Source organism: Leptosomus discolor, chromosome Z, assembly GCF_034619465.1.
Source record: "Leptosomus discolor isolate bLepDis1 chromosome Z, bLepDis1.hap2, whole genome shotgun sequence".
Classification (NCBI taxonomy): Eukaryota; Metazoa; Chordata; class Aves; order Leptosomiformes; family Leptosomidae; genus Leptosomus; species Leptosomus discolor.
This window is the reverse complement of record NC_141419.1, coordinates 89,655,021-89,674,392: the sequence shown is the minus strand read 5'-3', so window position 1 is coordinate 89,674,392 and position 19,372 is coordinate 89,655,021. Positions and strand designations below refer to the sequence as shown.

At 49.1% G+C, this 19,372-nt stretch overlaps 1 protein-coding gene across 2 annotated transcripts in view; it reads right to left on the bottom strand.

The window, feature by feature from the left end:
* ARK2C (arkadia (RNF111) C-terminal like ring finger ubiquitin ligase 2C) overlaps nucleotides 1-19,372 on the bottom strand; it is a 47,739-nt gene that overhangs the window by 8,401 nt on the left and 19,966 nt on the right. For both annotated transcript variants that reach the window (XM_086480252.1, XM_086480253.1), the window contains exon 2: nucleotides 1,678-1,987. In XM_086480252.1, coding sequence (XP_086336378.1) covers nucleotides 1,678-1,987 — 310 coding nt within the window. The remainder of the gene's footprint in view (nucleotides 1-1,677; nucleotides 1,988-19,372) is intronic.

Genomic DNA, 19,372 nt, shown 5'->3' with positions numbered 1-19,372 from the left:
TTTTCTTTTTCTCCACTGTCAGCCCCATAAACTACACACAAGATAAAACGTGTCACTGCTTCAGCCATTATCCATCATCATAAAGAAGCTGCAGGTTGTCTCGTCTCCCCATGCAGTCTATAAAGTCCTGGGGAACCTCATTCGTAACAGAATTACTCAGGAGTGACTGAAAGCAGAATTTACTCCCGCTGGCGTTTGCCAGTATTTCTCTGGATGATGGACAGGCCAGGCCGAGATCCAGTTCCTTCTCCCCCAGCTCTGCTGCCTTTGCAGGCCTGGAAGCGAAAGTGGTAGAATATATAGCAAGGTTTTTCTAGGCATTTGAGTCTCCTCTCATGATTATTGCCCATTTGAACTACTCAGGGGAAGAGCACTTGCTGCTTGATCAGTGTCCACATTTGGAGAGACAGAAGGTGGATGCACAAGCAGGATTTGCACTTGCAACCCTTGCTCCTGTCCGAGGTCAGCGGAGCCATCGCAAAATAAAGCTACGGGAAAGCACTAGAGTAAATGGAGCAGGGAACTGCTAGATAAAGAGTTTTTCATGGAACCACAACTCAGAGGCTTCGCTTTTGAAGGCACAACCCATCACTCATGCCCCACACCTGTAAGGTTTCTGACACCAACCTCCGACGCGGCTGTGCTTTCAGAAACAGGCTGTGGGACTGGGCAAGAGGTTCCTGCCCTTTTCCACACCACAACCCGCTTGCAAATGTTACACTGACAGCATTTACCAAAGCGTCTTCTGCATGGAATTGTGTTTCGTGCTTTTATTTGGATTCAGCTTATGACTAAGAGGTAAACACTTGTATCATTGGTGCCTCAGCCTCACACATATTTGCTACCCAATTATTAACTAATCATTAAATCCACCTAAAATCCAGCTTATGCAAAACAAAACAACGATGAGAAGAATACACAATTTTCAGACAGAAAGGGTATGGAAAGGAAGTGTTTTCTGTCTGTAGCATTCTTTCCAAAAGAAGCATTATCGCAAATACTCATCCTCTGATTCTTGATCCGTGGGTAAAACACACAAATAGCTTCCACATGTTTCCAAAAACAGCACTCCTCTCCTATGGGCTGTCTAAGCCCCTCTCTCAAGAAACTCAATCAGGACAACGCCAGGCATCTATCTCCACCTCCGCCGAGTTACAGTAATTCTTTCTGCAGTCATCAGCCCAGCCTGAATTTAGACTGCTTTCTGTGACTGAACGTGCTGCAAGTCAAGGGCTTCATTCCCTCATAAGGTTGGGAAGCCTACCTAGACCCAGAGGAGGAAGCTCTTCATGTGCAATATCTGATGGAACAGGTGGATACAATCTCTTACATGGCTTTGAAACAGCAGCTACGGGGAGGTAGCTCGCACATGCAGTCAACCGCTCTCTCTGTCACGCAGGATGGGATCACTGCAACACCAAAGTGTTACCACCATGACGTCACCCTCCTACGGGTGACCTTGGGACACGCTAGATGAGCACGGTATAGATCCCCATGGGAAAGGTACACCCGCAGGCGCAACCTGCCCTGCAGCTTCGCTTCTGGTGGATGAATTTTGTGGGTGCACAAATGAACTTGTGAAGAAAACCCAACGTTACCAGCACGTAGAGCCACCTTGCTGAAGTGAGGCTGATGTAGCTCCTCAGCACCCTTCAGGAAGAGTAAGGCCCTCCTTACCTGGGATGGGGCATGAGGCGGCGGTGTTGTGCCTCGAGGAGCTGCTGCTGGAGGAGGTATTGCTGGTGAAGCGCCTGAGGTAGGAAGGAGGGTCCGGCCACATCCTGGAAGGGCAGGGCTGGGACCGGTGTCAGGGGCTGGTGCAGGGGACCACTGTGCTGGTGCGTGGGGGCCATATGAGGGGTCAGCCCTGGCTGAGGCTGCACTGCGTGAGGCAGGGTGAAGTCGGTGGAGAGCTGAGGCTGGGGAGCCAGGTGGAAATGCCGGCAGGAGGTAGCATGGGGATGCTGAGACCTTTGAAAAGGAGCACCTGGAAGAGAAGAGCATGGCCGTCACGGGGGCCAGAGGCAGCCGGAGCACCCCAGCCCAGTGGTTGCCCACCCAGGGCAAGAATTGGATAAACAGCTGTCTCTTTCCTCTGCCAAAAGTGTTAAAAAAAAAAAAAAGAGAACAGGTCAGTTAACTTCGATTACACAGAAAAATGTTGATTTTGACTAATAGTTTTTTCTCATCCAAAAAAAACATTGGAACGAAAATACGGGTTTGGATTCAAAGCGACTTTTTGGCTCCAAATTGAAGTGCATACTGATGAAAACTGCTTCAGCTTGTTTTAGTTCGCCTGTCTTAAAGAAAAAAAGAACAGACATTTAATAGGGCCTGTAGCAATAGTACAAGGAATAACGGTTTTAAACCAAAAGAGGGGAGATTCAGGCTCGATATAAGGAAGAAATTGTTTATGATGAGAGTGGTGAAACACCAGCACAGGCTGCCCAGAGAGGTGGTGGGTGCCCCATCCCTGGGAACATCCCAGGTCAGGCTGGACGGGGCTCTGAGCAACGTGATCCAGTGGAAGATGTCCCTGCTCGCTGCAGGGGGTTGCACTAGATGACTTTTAAAGATTCTTCCTATGACAAAAACTCAATATTTTAGAAAAGGAAAAAAAAGAAATCTGCTTTCTAAAATATGTTTTTATGAGTTACTAGCTCACAGGAGTTTTCAAAACTTGCTGAATTCCCATGCAATTCAAGGTGTTTCTTTGCCTGTCTAAAAATGTCTCATAGGCAAAGAAATAATCTCTGCTCTAAGAAACTGTGTCTCTGACTGCAGGACATGAGTGAGACACCTTCCATCTCTGAGAGGGGGGATTAACACCCTGCATGCGTCTTTGCTGAGATCCTTCAATAGCCCGGCCTCATGAGCTGCACAAAGGGAGAGAGCTGCTGTGGAAAACCCAACACGGACTGCTATGAGACCAGCCATGAAACTGACGGGAATGAGGAAGAAAATGAGGTGTGAAAGACATCTTAGAGGAGGTTTTTTGCAAAACATCTGGCACTGGCTTGCACCCCGCTCAAGGTCCTTGTTTGCATGAGCCCTTGGCCCAATGCGGCACGTTAATTCCTACATTCCTGGAGCATTTACAGGCATCACGGCAAAACTTTTGGCTCTCAAACTAGGGAAAGAGTCAACCCAGAGGTGAAGGATGAGACTGAAGTGAGGTTGTTAGAGACGCCTCTTTCTTTGCTGAGGATTAGTCCCAGGATAGGACACCTATGCTTTTATGCAGTTTTTCAAACACTTCATCTTCCTAAAAACCTCCTCTTACTTTTTTGATCTCTGGGAATAGAACAACGGCACCAAGAGACACTGAATGTCATCCCAAGGCACAAGCACTCGCATCATGCGTTCTTCACTCAGATCCCTCCTGCTCACGTCTCCCTTCTGCCATCAGGCAGGGCCAGTCCATCACGGCAGCCCAGGGAGCCCCGAGCGCTTTCTGTTCACGCCCGTGTGAAAAGACAAGATGCACAAAGCAAGCCAGATGCCAGCAAGAGAAACAACGGGAAAGGACCTAGCAGAAACGAATGTCTGGCAAAACTGTGCGTAAGCAGTTACACACAGCATCTCTTAAACACAAGCTAAACCTCCGCAGCGCCCCTCTGAGAGAGGCAGTGGGTGACAAATAGGTGTTCTACCAGCCTCAGGACTCCTGAAAGTGACAATTTCTCGTGCGGTCAGACAACGGCATGATTTGACTACGCTATTAATTAACGCCAGAGAAGGTGGGATCGGGCCCGCCGCCCCTCAGTGACGGAGTTGCAAACCCAGACCCAAGAGCCACCCACATACCCCGGTACTGCAGGTTATATTTGCTGCTGTTGGCTTGGCCCCGATTCACTGTACCCCACCAAGAGGTAAAGGCTGAGTAATGAAACGGGGATCCTGTGCTGCCCTGGCCCGCTGCTCAAGCTGAGCAACACCGCAACCATGGAGAGATGTCTCCTGACCGCTGTCTTTGCTGGGTACTTGCAGAGAGACTCACAGAGAGTTGCTCAGCCTCTAATGGCCACAGGTCCTCACAATGACAGCTACAGCAAGTCGCGGGTGAGCCATTTTACACCTCCAGGTCTTCACAGGGCCTGAAGACAAGGTGCTAGAGCAGGTTAAAGTGCTCATCCTCTGCGCACCGAAACGCACCAGCCTGTGACACCAGGCAGCAGTTTAGTAGTATTTCAGACAAAACTGCCTTAGAAGACACAAGACAATGAAGCTTAGTGATATTCCCCCACTTTTTGTGGCACGTAAATAAAGCAGAAAAAGCCAGTCTCTCATCCTCTGTGTCTCTCTCATCTCTCAATGTCTGGTGCAACTTGAACCAAGGATTTCCAGCCTTCTGCTGTATCTTGGGAGGCCTTAGTCTGATACAGCAATATGTCTCCAGGACCTTTGATGCCAGAGCCATGATGAACTAGAAAGCACAGGATAGGCAGATCATCTTGTCAGAACTTTTGACTTGAATTTTTCCTCCCATACCAAGACAATCCTTACAAAGAATTTGGTGATACGCATCCTTGGGGTCCAGAAGTGCAGACTTTACCTCTGATACCTGGGCAGGAAGACATGCAGAGACAACATAACCTAAAGTAAAAACCTAACCCATTTTGTTTTGGTACAGAGCGTTAATTTGCCTTACTTCTAGGCACTAGTCACTAGTCAATTAAATCCAGCATCTTTTAGTGTTTTTTTTCTGGTACCTACTGGTGCAATGATGCATTTCCCTCCACAGGAAAAATACTATCAAGATGTGACTGGGGCCGTATGATTAAACAAAACCCATCAATTTATCTTAGCATAATGCGTATCTTGTGTTGTAATTGTTCATCCCCTGCAACTAATCCAATTGCTGATGAGGATTTTGACAGCAAAGCAAAGGCTTTGGGGAATACTTCGGCAAATCTGTGCTTACTAGCAGCCATCAAATCATACAGCTGGCATAACTGAACCGGCTTGCACAACAAAGAGACAGTCCTTGCCAAGCATGGTACTGGTGGATCCCAGAAAACCCTGGCAAACAACAGTGCAAAACACAACCTTGCATTTCTGCATTATCTATTTTCAGGTTTACCCTCTTCTGGCCATCATATCTAGTCACAAAGGGGCTCGGTGGAGACTGCTTTGCAAGTCCACATGTTGGTATCGCTTACAGAAGGTAAATCCAGTGTCACCCTGCTGACACCAGCTGAGCAGCCTTACTCCAGGTAACTCACCATGACCAACACCGACATCTGGCTCACCGGCACTCACCCCTGTTCAGTGCAACAGAGGACCTCACATTAGCAGTGTTAATGATTACTCTGCTAGCATGCCATCCTTCTCTTTCCCAAGCCACAGTTTGGTCCTAGATTACATTTGAATTGGAACCGACAAGCATTGCCCATAAAACGCTCCCAGAAAATTTGATTCATGGATTTAATCTGCTTTTTGCCTGGACAGCAATGTCTGCCACAGCAGAGAGCAGTCCATGACTAAAAATGAGTTCAGATACCACAATGCAGCTTTTATTTTCGCTCCCCAGAACAAGGGCAGGGCTGGCATTTTCATCAGATAAGATTTCAGGACATTTCTGCAGCAAAGACGATGAGGTTGGAAAGCGTGCCTGTCAAGCTCCAGAACCACCAATTGCACCTTCTACCAATTGTGTTCCCCACCACATGCCCCAGCAGTGGCTGCAGGAAGGCAACGTTGCTCTGGGATCACCAAGGCAGAGACCTTCTCCCAGATCAATGAGCCTGAGTTTTGGTCCTCATCCTACACAAGGATTCTCCTTCTCCATCGGGATACTTTGATTTTGCAGGAAGGGTGGTCAGCCAGATCTCAAAGGGGTTTTTACGGCCTACCCCAAAGGCACTTAGCAAGTTCATCAGCTTTGGTGGCCTTTGCTGCAAACGTCTTTTCCAGATGAAGAGGGAGGAGGAAGCCCAGTGTCCTTGCTGCAGAGGCAATGCAGTCCTCACCAGCCCTGAGAGGCTTTTGACTTCAGGCCAACCTGGAAACACGTGTCTCCATGTCCAGCCTGCTGCTCAGGAGGACAGGGTCCACCCTGCTGCGTGAGGCTCATTGACATGCTCCTCCTGATGGCAAGAGTAGCTCCAGCTGCTCGTACCTGGAGCCATGGAGGACTGATTTATCTGGGCTCACTGTCAGGTTGCCCACCAACCAGAAATCTTTCTTTCCTTGTCCTGTTGGTTCTTCCTTTCATTTCAACGCTGTTGCTGTGTCAGAAGATGACAGGTCAGACCAACGTCAGGTCAGCATCTCCGAGATGAGCAACGTGTCACATCTGCGTCAGCAGAGGAGACAACTTACTCCAGCTTTGTGCAGTCTCCCATTAACTGGTTGAGGACAAATGTCATTGCGAGCATCTAAACTGAGCTATTTCTCAGCAGAGCAGGGGCATATTTCCACCCTTCCCTTCTTTGCCTTTCTTCTCCCTCTCCATATTTGTTGCTCTTCTATTGACCATACACATCCGCAAGGTCTGCTGTCCTTTTCAGACTGCCCACCCACCCACCCAAGCTCCCAGCTTGGACAACACTTGTTGCCTTACACCCGCCTGGCTTCAGATAAGGCACAAAGGCAGCTAATGCCTAATCCTAGATAATCCAGGTCTAAAAAGTCTAAAACTTTGCCCTAGCACGTGGTGGCAAGAATGGGATCTGGTGGAGGAGTGAATCAAGTCTTGGGCAAGCCAGGCTATCTGTGGGGTGGGAAAGAGGAGCTACGTGGTCCTCTTGACATGCCTGGGGCCAAGCCTGGCCCAAAAGAGGCTACGGCACGGCGTGATGGTGTAGGACCATGTGGCCATGGATGTCCCATCCTCCTTGTGCCTTTGGGTGAGCACCAGCAACACCTCCCTGCCTTGTGTGATGCTCTGACAGCCACTGCATGCCCTCCCCCTCGGCCTCTTCCGTCACGTCCCAAAGCCAAGGCCAGCACCAGGGATCAAAGGGTGGTAGGACTGGTGCTTCACTAATTCCTGCTGCTCCCAGAACATGAGCGCAGATCAGTAGCTGCCCCAACCAGCCTGGCCCACCTCTGCGACCACAACGGATTCTGTGGCTTCATGCCACAATGCCGAGGACCCGCCGTGGAGATGGGTCTGCTGTATTCCCCACAGCTGTGCAGCTCAGCTAGGCCGTGGCCCCATCTCCCTGCCTGCACCGTGGAGACAATTTTCAACTAAAAAGCCCACAGGGAAGATTGCTTAACAGCTATTTACAAAGCACCCAAAACACGTAGCTGGAAGATGGCGTTACAGGCTGCAGTCTCAAGCTGAGGAGGTACGCCTTCATTTTTAGAAAGCCAACAGATGATGCAGGCGCATGGATAGCTGAAACTCTTTGGCTGCTTGCAGCCACAGCATTTCCACCCTTTGTTCATGCAGGCTTCGAACACGGCGGAAACCCGCAGGGAAAATCATCACGTCCTCCTCGCCATGGCTTTCTCACTTACACAGCTTTTTTGCTTTTTTTTTTTTTTTTTTTTTTCCCCTCGGTTCTACAACTATATTTATTGTTTTATCTGAAGCAGCCTGGACTTTTCATCATCAAAAGAAATGCTCCTGCTTCCTTCACACCTCCAAGTGAACATTAAAAGAAATGCTCCTGCTTCCTTCACACCTCCAAGTGAACCCTGCAAACAATAAGTTCATGTATTTTTGCAGGTTGGTATGTGACATCGAGTCACAGATATGTATTGGTCTGATACTGGATATTTCTGTAACTGGGGATTCACCTTTAGCATCAGTCAAGATGCTAATTCATCCATGCACCAATATTTCACCTGGAAAGGCTCAAGGGATCTGTGTGCTCATTAAACACTGACCCATCTCAGAGATGCAAACTCCCTGGGCAATCCCTGCAGAGAGACAGGGCATGCTATGGGCTTTATTAAAAGGACAATTTATTTCCGCCTCCTTTCCTTGTGGCAGCAATATTTTTGTCGCAGTCAGGCTACTAGTAAGGGATGCAGGACCAGGACCGGAGCTGGCGCTGGGGATGGGTATCTCAGGCAGACAGCTGCAGCCCAGGGAGCCCAGCCGCCTTCGAGAGGAAAACAAAATCTGTCTTATGCTGTTAAGCTGCCTGTGATGCGTGTGAATTTTTCCCCTGGGTAAGGCAACCTGGCCGGCTTGTGGAAGCATTCGCGGTCTGTGCGTGAGCACACAGGGGCCGGGGGTTGCGGGGGGGGGGGAGGCTAGAGCTGTTTGTACATCTTGATCCCATCGTGGCAGAGATGGAGATGGAAGCTCCTGGAGAGCCCTGGCTTTACTCACTGACAGATTTTGCAGCTGAGGAAGGTCTGTCTGCTGCAATCGGCCGAGCCAGGGGATGGAGCCACGCTATCTCGGCCATTTCTCCCTGATTAGAGCCTCCACAACCCCTCCTCCTGCAGATAAACCCCATAAACAGGAGCCAACCACGGTTCCTCTCTGAGCGCCAGGCTCTGTGGAGAGCCTGCCAGGCTTTTAATAGGTGCTTGCAGCTTGTTTCCCTGGACATGCATTAAAATTCCTCTTGGAGACAGCAAGGTAGTGGGAAGTTAGCATTGGTCCCAATGGTACAGAGCAAGTAAAGGCTAAAAGCGTGCGAGCAGCCCCAGCTTCATGTGGCACACTGAAGAGGACATCCACGGGGACTCACATTTACAAACAAGCTACTAATTGCCTGGTCCCATCAGTCATGTGTCATCTCTTTACAAATTGTTTGGGAATATCCCCTTATTAAACGAGTTAAATTGACTTATTAACAGGAAATGAGGGGTGACAATGCACGTGGAAAATAAAAAATTTAAAAAATAACACCCCCCCCGACCAAATCCACGGTATATTGAGCTGCATAAAAATTAAGCAGCCTTGCACAGAGGGACATATCATGCTGTCTCCCTCCCGTTACAGAAGAGTAATCTGTAGGGCAAGGAGATCGGGACAGGGAGGATGGAAGAGGAGGAGGAAAGAATTTGAGAAGAATTTATCGGACAGGAAGGAACCCATCTCACTTTCAGCACCTTCACCAACAGCTTTCTCATTTCATTTAGCAAACGGCAAGAACCATGTCAAAAGTAATAGGCAGCCAGCTCAAATCCAGCCCAGGGTGCAGCCTGCAATCCTACACATCTAGTGCCATGCAACAGGTAGCAGACCCCAGCACCAGCCCATGGCTGGGCAAGGAGCAGCCCCAACACATGTTAGTGATGGATAAAAAGCTTTTTCATTTGCCTTATTTGCTTGGCCAGGCTGTGCAGCGCCAGGGACCAAGTCAGGATGGAGCCCTTGCCGCAGGCAAAGGGCTGATCTGTGGTGGTCGGCAGAGCGTGGCTGGGTCCTGGCTAGAAACATGAGGGTTTGGAGGTTTATCACCCTCCTGCTTGGAGTCTTGCACGTTTGATGGAAAAGGGCTGCAAGGGACTTTAGGGGAACGGGGCTGAGATGGGGTCACCCATTGCCATTTACTGGTTTGATGGTCACAGCCACCCAACAGCCCTTATTGCATCCTGCCTGTATTGACCTCTGTGCCAGCAGAGCAAAATACGTCTCAGCTCATCCCGAAAGACACATAAACAGGGACCTTGGAGATTGCAGATTGCCCCTGCCTGCTTGTACAATCCCTGTTTGACATCCTCTCACCCTAATGAAGCTTTTCATTAATTGCTGTGTGACATGAGCTGGCGTGGCTGGAGCTCATACACACACCCGTGGTCCCTAACACTGAGCAGAGCATCTGCTCTCCTGCACGCCGCAGGGTGAAACCACATGCAGCCCTGATGTACCTAAAAAAAAAGCTGAGGTGGGGCTCCTTGCAGAGCCTGGACTCAACATTCAACAAAAAAAAAAACCCAAACATTTAAACTAGCCATAACCAACGTTTATCAGTGTATTTATTCAGGGCTGAAGCGATGCTGAGTGGTGGGGATAGGGAGCAGCAAGAGCTAGTGATGGGCTAGGGCCAGGCAGCCTGGGCCCATCACGGGAGAGAGGTGGCTGTTTATACAGCACTGGATGAGGGCTTTTCTCCCATGACCCTTTTCCACCAGCTTCAGGGGAAAAAAAAAAAAAGGTTTTGTTGAAGATGATATTTCACAGGAACGTGTTGAATTCAGCAATATTTTCCGAGGAGGAAGGAGAAACACTTCAGCAGCGTTGCTGCACTTAAATCCGTCTTCTTGTTTTTATACTTAGCACTATGTTTTAATTATAGCTTTATTCTCATCTACGGCATTCGAGGGTGTATTTCTGATTTTTGAATCATCACACACAAAAAAAAAAAAAGCCAAACCATGCTGAAAGAAACTGTTGTCTGAGATTTAGTGGTCCCAATTTCACTCCTCCTCTCCCAGGCTCTTGTGTGCCCGGAGGGATGGGTGGCCCCAGAAGCCTGGTGTGATGTTTCCCACCCAGCCTGGCTCTTCCTCCCCAAACTACTTCATTTCTCACAGTTTTGGGCCCAGCTCTGTGCATCTACCAGGAAAGGACACTGGAGGAAACACAGCTTTGGAGTGGCTGCAAAACCCCTCTGCAACTTTTTTATAAGACATCTCATTTCTGTTTTGTCTGAAGGCATCAGAAAGGACGGAGAATGAACAGCCAACAGGAACTGCTGGCCCTCAAAGCGCAGGCTAAAAACAGGGGTCACATCTCAGGTCTCACCAACATTTTTGGGCTGCTTGGCCATTCGCAGGGCTTTGCTGATGTCCGAGAAAAACCCTGGAGGCTGCCAAGGGCAGAGAGGGTTTGGCCAGTGCCTGAACTTCAAGGCTATTCTTGGGGCTTTGCCCATTGGTCATGCACCCTGATTTGCTTATCCATCCCTTCTCCCCCACCTTCATCCCGGCCAGCTCCTGTGTTTAACCCAAGCCCATTTTATGTGCCATACAGTGGGCAAGACAAAGAGCGTCGGCGCTTTTCCCAGTTTACTGGCTGGTGCCTGCGCTCAACGGTTGTTCTCCCGTGTTTGGGCTGTTAGTCCAATTCACAAAAAAAGTTGAAAAGGTAATTGGAGGGCGCCAGAAGTCCCTTTGGTCAAAGTAGGCAAGAGACCTCATCTTTTTGCGGTTATACATTACTAGCAGGGTATTATGTCCACAGGAGTTAGTCCCCAATCTGGAAACGGGAAAACTAGCCAAGAGAAGGAATTATTCCTCAACTTAAAAATAAACAAACAAACAAAAAAAGTCCTGACGTGACAGAGGTCTACTACTTGGCTCTGCCGAGAGCAACGGGGAAGCACTTGGAGCAAGCCCTATCCCTGCCCTTGGGAATATAAAAACATGCTGACTTGTGCACGCAGGAGCCTTCAGCTTTGACAGGCAGCAATATGCTGCAGCCAGTTGTTTGGAAAGGGAAATTCAATACTGGGGTTTCCAATGTTTCCTTGTTTTCACAGCGTCCAAAAGCCCTCCCCAGACATTTGGAAGTGCTCAACACCTGCCTTAAAACACTCTTAACCGCTCATAATGACTGGCCAGGGGGTTTGCAGCAGCTCTCTCCTACCGGTAATGACACGCAGGACATCCAGAAACAGGCAAAGAGCCAAAAACCATGGGGGAAAAAGCCCATGTAGATGTTGCAAGGATCTGGCAGGATCTTTAGTGTTGCACTTCATCGCTCACGGAGCCTCTCAATTCTGTGACAGCCCAAACTGAAGCCCTCCACCCAAATGCTGCCAGACCTGGTGGGTCTGAAATCCAAACGCAGCTTTAACCCTTCTCCGGAGAAGGCACTAATGGGAAGAGACAGTGCTTTCAGCTGTTTCTTGTCCCTGTTTAAGCAAAAGGCCTCATGATCCCACCTGGTCTCAAACCTGCATCCACTCAGCATCAACCCACACTGTGCTGCAGCATCTCAGACAGGAGATGAATCTTTCGGTCTGCCTGTACCCCATGGGCACTCGGGAATCAGGGCTTGTCCACAGTCCCAGCACAGCCCAGCGGATGGGACTGCTCTGCCCCACAAAGCTAGGGGTATGCAGCAGCAGCCCCCCAACCCTGTGCCAGCCCAAATACCCCCTCCCTCCTCAGCAGGTTTTGGGGGAGGACCAGCAGCGCAGGTGCCAGCCCTCTCCTCTCCGTATGCTTTGTCTCTCCTATCCATAGGGATTTCCAGTGGAGACTACCATCCCGCTCTCCCCTTGTCATCAAAGAGGGGAAAGATGCTTTTTGGAGCGTGGCTTCTGACCTGCTTTAAACCTCCCTTCTAGGGAGAGATCAGAGCAGCATTTGAAACCTGTCGTAAAAAAATTAGAGGCTGCTTTGGGAGGTTATTCTGCATTGATCCCGTCCATCTCTGGTTTGTATGCATCGATTTTTCCCCCATCCTGTGTTTTAAATGGGGCTGTAATCAGTTGAGCTTTTCTGCTTGATTTACTCATCTGCAGCTTAAGCCTGGAGGTGGGGGATCCCGCCCGATACATCTGCACAGCTCCAGAGTGCGTGGCAGTGATTTGGGGGGCAGGTTTGGGAAACCCGTGGAGTTTTTCGCCATGTCTGGGAACAGCACGCTGGGTTAGACAGGGGATTTTGCAGTCCAGCCTTTCTTCTTTGCTGGCTCTCTCGCAAATCAGCCCCAAAGCCAGAACTTTTTGACAGCAGAGCACAGCTCCAAGTTTTATTTCCCCTAGCATCTGCAGAAACGTGCCACCAAAAACAGCTGTCTGACCTCACAGAGAGAGCACAGCCCTGGGGTGCAGCAAGAATTCAGGCTGACTATTAAAGAAAGGGACATGGCAAAGCGCTAGATGTGTTGTCAGTGACACTGTTAATGCTGAGGGCTAGTAGAGTTTGTGGCAGTGAGAGGCGAGGGTTGGAGTCAGGACACGGGACATCCACTTGTAAAAGGGATCGCTTGATCCCATGTGGCAGGTCACCTTCTGGATTTCATCCTAAGCCTTGCAGAGACATGCCCAGTACGGTGCAGAGCATTTACTGGGCTGCACAAGACCCTCCATGGAGCCAGGAAGGCAACACTGCAGCAAGCGTGGTACCCGCCACCTAGGGAAGACAATATACTGTACAGTTCCCCTTGGTTTTTTAGAGATCACTCAAATAACCACACGAAAAAACACCCCTCCTCTCCCCACAAGGCAGAAGGCACTTCTTCCAAGTGACAATATCAGAAGTCAGCAGCATCTTACAATTGCTAGGGTACAAAAAATGAAGATTATCTCTCAAGAGAGCAGAAACGCTCCATGCGACGCAGTGAACGCAACAAGGTTAGAAAAACCCCTGTGCAGTGCTATGAGGTCCTACCCTGAGCCCACGAGCTCACCCTCCCAGTTTAAGAGCAGCCCTCACCATGGGGGGGTTGTACCCATGGAGCTCCTGCAAGTTCCCAATCCTTTTTCATTTAATTAACCTAAAGGACTTTGGAGGTTAAACCATCACTGTGCACTGGTCGGAGGTGCCATGCAGGGACCTGTTTGCACCCCAACACCACGGCACCAGCTGGGACCGTAGTTCATCCCAAGGACCAAGGCTGAGGAGAAGCCATGTAAGATGCAGTGGGTGCCCATGGTGAGCTGGCACAGGTCTGGGAAACTCCCCAGCTACTCCGTCTCACCTTGCCGCATGCTGGCAATTCCCTGTTTACACTCCACGAATAGGAAGTCTGTAGCTAAAAATCAAATATCCTGGAAGAAGCCTGTTCCCTATTAAACTTAATATCCTGGAGTTTATAGACACGTGTCACTCCAGGAGAGAGAGCTGTGTTTAAAGTACAAGTAAAACATCAGCTTCTCAATGCAGAAATAACTCTTACTTTGTATTTCTGCATGAGGTCCTGGCATGTGTTAGTGCCACTAATCCCTGCTGTAATAACATATACAGGAAAATTCTACCCAGACAGCAAGAAATACATATTTTATAGGGCTAAATATAAAGTCATCCATCTAAGAAAAACCATACTGGTCCTATTGGCAGGTAGCAGGCTATCCCAGGGAAACTGATTTTTGGCAAAATAGGTAAACCATGAGCTCCCAGAGCCACAGCAGCATCTGAAGGCACAAGTCTTTGCTACATAAAAAGCAGGAGATTGGGTCCCGTGAGAGCAATAAGCTGCCACACATGCACCCTGGAGGGAGGCACCGCAGGAGAGCCCTGTATCCACACGAGAAAGAGCAACGGTGAAACTATGGTTGAGCACAGCCTAAAACGGTACCTTGCACTAGTTGGGCAGGATGAGGCTCATCAGCCTGGTAATGAGCCTGACAAAACCCATGAGCCAGGACTGACCTGCAGCCAACACAGGCTGAAATGCTGGGCGCCACATACCCACAGCCAAAATCACCTCCTCAGCACCAGGGGTGGTAAAGCTGGGGCTGGATCGTTTCCTAAAGAACGTCCTCTTGCTCAGTCAGGAGTTAATTTTGGGATGTGAGATGGAGAAGGTGACAACAGCTGTCCCTTCCAGCATGAAAATCCACCCACTTGTGGATATTTTCCCCTCCCACTGAAGTCAAAGGAGGCTGATTGCAAGGTACTCACTTTTCCACCACAATGGGAATAGGAAATCAGGCTCCTGCCTATTCAATCAAGAATATCCTGCAGGGTTGCAGGTGGCCTGGCAGTAACCAGGTAGGATGCTGCAGGTACAGCTCCACATCACAGGCAGCATCTCATTTCCCTGCAATCAGCTCCTGAAATATCCCAACGAGCATCTGGCATCCCTGAGAGAGTTAAGACTAAGTCAATGTTTCCGTCATCAACCTTGCTTTCAAGGGGCTCGTAACTCTCGATGTTTGTGCTCTCATGAGGCCAAAACTTGGCACAGAAGCGTGTGGCCCAGATGCAGTTTTATTTGGTAATAAATAGCTTAAGTCTCATAAGCCTTTTCTTTTCTTTTATTTTCTTTTTTTTTTTTTTTTTTTTTTTGGCTTAGACATGTAAAATGGGAAAAGAAAGATGTCTGGGATTTTTTTTCCTACCTTCCGATAAGTTTGGAAAAGCAGCTTATACTGAATAATAGCAAGCATTTTTTCAGATACACACAGTCCACAGTGCCATTTCTCAAATATCTTGCCTTTTTTAATATCTGCTTTTTAACAGAATCAATGTCCTTCGCCCCGTGCAGTGCCAGCATTGCGGCCTGAGATTTCCAGGGGTGACTCTCAATGCTGGATTATTCAATCTTTGGCACAATAAGTCTAATGTTCAGGAAAAGTTAAAACATGGCAAAATTCCCCAAGCCCTTTAATCAATGTCAGTAACGTTTTGAGAATGGACTGCCGTTTTAATCGCGCCCCTGTGGCATCCCGCTTCTTTAAAGCTCAGGCAATTGTTGCAGCCCAGCACTATCTAACCAGACCCCAGGTGAGCATTGGTTTTTGTCAGCGATCTGCCAAGAATTAGCGCTTTCAGATTTACCCCAAACTCAGACTTTGCTCTACCGAGGTCAGCTACTTTTCCAGTGGCCAAAAGCCAAGGAGACACCCCAAGCCCCCAGCCTGAGGGCTTGGCCACTCTTCAAAAGTCCGCCTCAGCTGGAGCAGAGAGAAAGAGCCGTGATTTTACTCCTACGGTCAGCTCCAGATGTCGGAGGGAACCCAGTGGGAGGCTGGGCTACCGTCCAGCTGGTGCCGTTATCCAAAGGCTGTTATCTGCAGGGCTGGGATTGTTTTGCAGTAGGCAGCGGAGGGGGGCCTGCCAGGTATGGGAAGGTTGCAGCGGTATGGGGAGCTGGGCTGGTGTTGGGTCAGGCATGATGCAGCCTGGCCCAAGGAGGACTCTGCAGATGTCCCCTTAGGAAAACGTCCTTTCTGTGGGGTGCAGATCCACCCATCACCTCCTCTTAAGCGACACCCTCATTCTCTAGGAGGGAGGATTGAAGGCAACCCTACAGGGTCAGAAAACTTTCCCCAAAACAGCCTCCCACCAAGTTCTCCACCTCAACGCTGGGCTTGCAACACCCAGCGGCATGCACAGAGCCTCCCCACACACTTGTCCCACATCTCAGCCTTCCCAAATCCCAGTGAAGAGCTACTTGCAAGTGAGGTACAGGGAAATTGCTGGCTGGAAGCAAGGCAGGCAGCTGGTGCTGCAGAGCCCACCCTTTGTCCCAGAAGGTACGTGTAGTCTCCAGGAAGAAAGGGATAGCCCACGTGCAGTATGGATTTGCACAGGCACCCAGGTGACTCACTGCATTAACTGGTGAACTGGAAGAAAAACTCCCAAATATACAGGTAGACTTTGGACCACGTGCCCTGGAGCAACACCAGCCATAAACCACATTATAACGCACATAGGAGATGTCACAGCAAGAAGTCGCTCATGTGAAACTACTCTGACATGGCATAGCAGTTGCACTCAAGGAAAAATCATCCTCCTGCTGCCATGAGGCTGATGTACAGCAGGCAATGGAATTTTTTTCCCCTTTTCTTTCCCAAGCTCGGCACTGTTTTTCCGAAGACTCAGGGCCTATTACTTCATCTGATGGACCAGGTGGTCTATCAGCAATGCATACCTTACTAATGACTGTACCCTTGAATAAGAACTGAAAGACTGATAAAAGAGGAACATCCTACCTTTGAAGGCGCCATGAGATGGTCTTGCTTGTCTGTACTGATATGTGTGATCTAGGCAAGGACAACTAATCAGTGAAAGACACTTTCGAGGAAAAACATCCTTGAAAATATGTGAGCTAATTAATTTTGTATATATTTAGTTTTAGAGTAGTCAGCACAACAATAGATGCCCTCTAAGCATGGGTAGTAATTAAGTTATGTAACTGTATGTAAATCACTAATTAATTACATAATACTTGGGAGCAGGCAAAAGCGGGGGGAGCGGGGGAATACTGAAGTAAAAAGTGTATAAACACTGTAAAGTGAAAAGAGGAGATGTGCTAGCTTTGTGGAATATCCACCTAGCACCCTTTTCTGTGCAGAACTGAAATAAATAAATACCTCAGCTCTGTCTCGGCTTATTGCACACCAGGTGCCGGACCCAGCTTGTGGGACGACAAGGCCATTGCCAAGGAATTTTTAAGAGGACAAACTGCGGCCCTGGGTCCAAAGCCACTTCCGACCACAGGGAGGTCTTCCCACATCTTGTTCACACAAGATGTAACCCAGCTCCCACGGCTGGGCCTCCGGGGAGAGCACCAGCCATGGTCCACAGTTGGGAAGCATTTGCTTAACATCAGGCCGGTGCCAGGTGTGTCTGCTGCAAATCCGTGCGTGCTGGCTTCAATTTGTCTGCAGGAAAGACAGCAGCAGTGGGTCTGCACTCCCTGTACTTGCCATTAATGAATGGCTTTGTTTTTTCTATTAAATTTAAAGACTAGAGTGCCAGTAATTAAACTATTCTGAAGAAGCAAACCCAGCCACCTCAAACAGAAAAGCTGTTTTAGAGAGAAAAGATTAATCAGAGTGAATATTAAAGACACAGAAACCACTGACAAATCCAGAACGAACCAAGCTCAGTGAGGAGGGAGGCCCCTCCACCAACCTGCAACCCCTGGTTTCGTGTCTCCTCCAGCTGCTGCAAGAGGAACGAGGGGCTTGAGCAGATGAGGAGGATGCAGGGTGGAAGGAGAGCAAAACGCCACCTCCAGCAGTCTGCTCCCCATCAAATTAGTTCTGGCAGAGCTAAACTGAGCATCATAGGGCAGGAGGGAAACTGGTCTGGGTCCAGAGTCCTCACACAGCGTCAACCCCTTGGTTGGACACGGTGGGCACCTCATGGGATGGAGAGCACTGGGGACCTGGGGGAGCTGCTGGGAGCAGAAAGTGCTTCTCAGCAGGGGACAAACCAAACCAGGCAGCCTTAAGTCACCCGAAGAGAGGGTTACCAAGGCAATAGCAGGCAAATTCATCTCCCTTTACTGTTTTCTTTCAAAGAGCTGCCTCCTCCCATCGCGCGCAGCAGCAAACCGCCCAGCTGGGACCTGAGCTGACCTCCTGTCATGATTTTTACCATTCCTGACAGTGGTTTTGCCAAGCCCACTCAGACAGAAAGATTTTTCCCCTCTCATGTGGATGTTGTTTTTATTACATCTACCTTGGAAACCTATGGCACCTCACAGTGCCATTCAGCATAACCAACAAGCACAGCAGGTACGGGGAGTCTACACAGCGCTCAGACGCTGCTGAACTAGCAAACCCCCTTGAAGAAGCCCATTAGCAGTACCAGGTTGCCACCCTTATCTTGCTTTCCAAAGCCAGCCTTGTTTTTGAGAAACAAAACTGGCATTCAGAGAGAATTCTTCTGCTCCTGCGGCTGCAGGTGCTGCTCTTAACAGAGACAACAAAACAAAGAAGAGGTTTTTGGTTACAGGGCACAGAGTAACCTATAAATTGTTGTTTATAGGGCTGGTTAAGTGCCCCATAAATACAGTGGCAATGACTGGAGCCGGGTGAGCTGCCACCCTGGGGGAGGAAGATGAGGTGCCGTGGCAGGGAAAGCCTGTGTCCCCAGGGCTTTCTGCACACCAGGCGCCTTTTAACTTAACTGATGCATCCACCCACAGGTTTTCAGGTCCAGTCACTACCCACCACATATGAGGTGTGGTTTCTCTCGTGCCAATGGGTTATTTTGCGTTTGCAAGGTGTCTCGTATGGGCTTTTAGTGGTTTTAACGAGTGTGAGGTTCAACAGCTCCTCAAACTCCTGGTCTTGGACCTCTGGAGGTTGTAGAGGACCGAGTGTCAGACATCAGAAATTGGACTGGGGGAGAATTAGAGAACCCAGTGAGACCAGCCATGCATGTCAGCGCAAGAGTCAAGGAATTTGCCAGGAATCAGCACAATACTTTTAGGAGAAGGTTGGTGGCTTTGGGGAGAAGCCTGCAGCCTTGTTGAGCACTCTCCACGAGAGTCTAACCCCCCAGTTAAACTGATGCTTTGACTTTGCTTTTCCCAGATTAAATTCCTGTCCAGTACAGTTCCTGCACTGTCAATTTTTAGGTCAGATGAAACCTTTAAAAGGCCAGATTTTCAAACAAATGCAGGATGTGGTGATCTATCTAACAGAGAGATGCCCCTTGCTGTCCCCAGGAGCCAGGATGGGAGGCTGGCAGAACGACAACTCCCTGTTTCACAGCTGCCGATTAAACTGCGATAATGATGCTCTGCAAAACACCAAATAGATTAGCACTAGCCACACGAGCTGCAAGTCCTTTTTTGGCTTTTCAAAAAACCTAAGAATCTTTCAAATTTGTTTTCGCACACCTCACCACCCTGATATTTTCCCTTGAATTTGCTGTTCCTGAAGTCGTACGCCTCTTTCACAGGGGGCTTGTGCCATTTTTAGATGCCGTGAGTTTGAACATGTGGCAGAAGGAACTCACAGCCTTTATAGCTCTTGGCCTTTCGGAGAGGACGGACTAATCTTTGGCTGATATTTAGCAGAGGCTTGCAGCGCCGCAC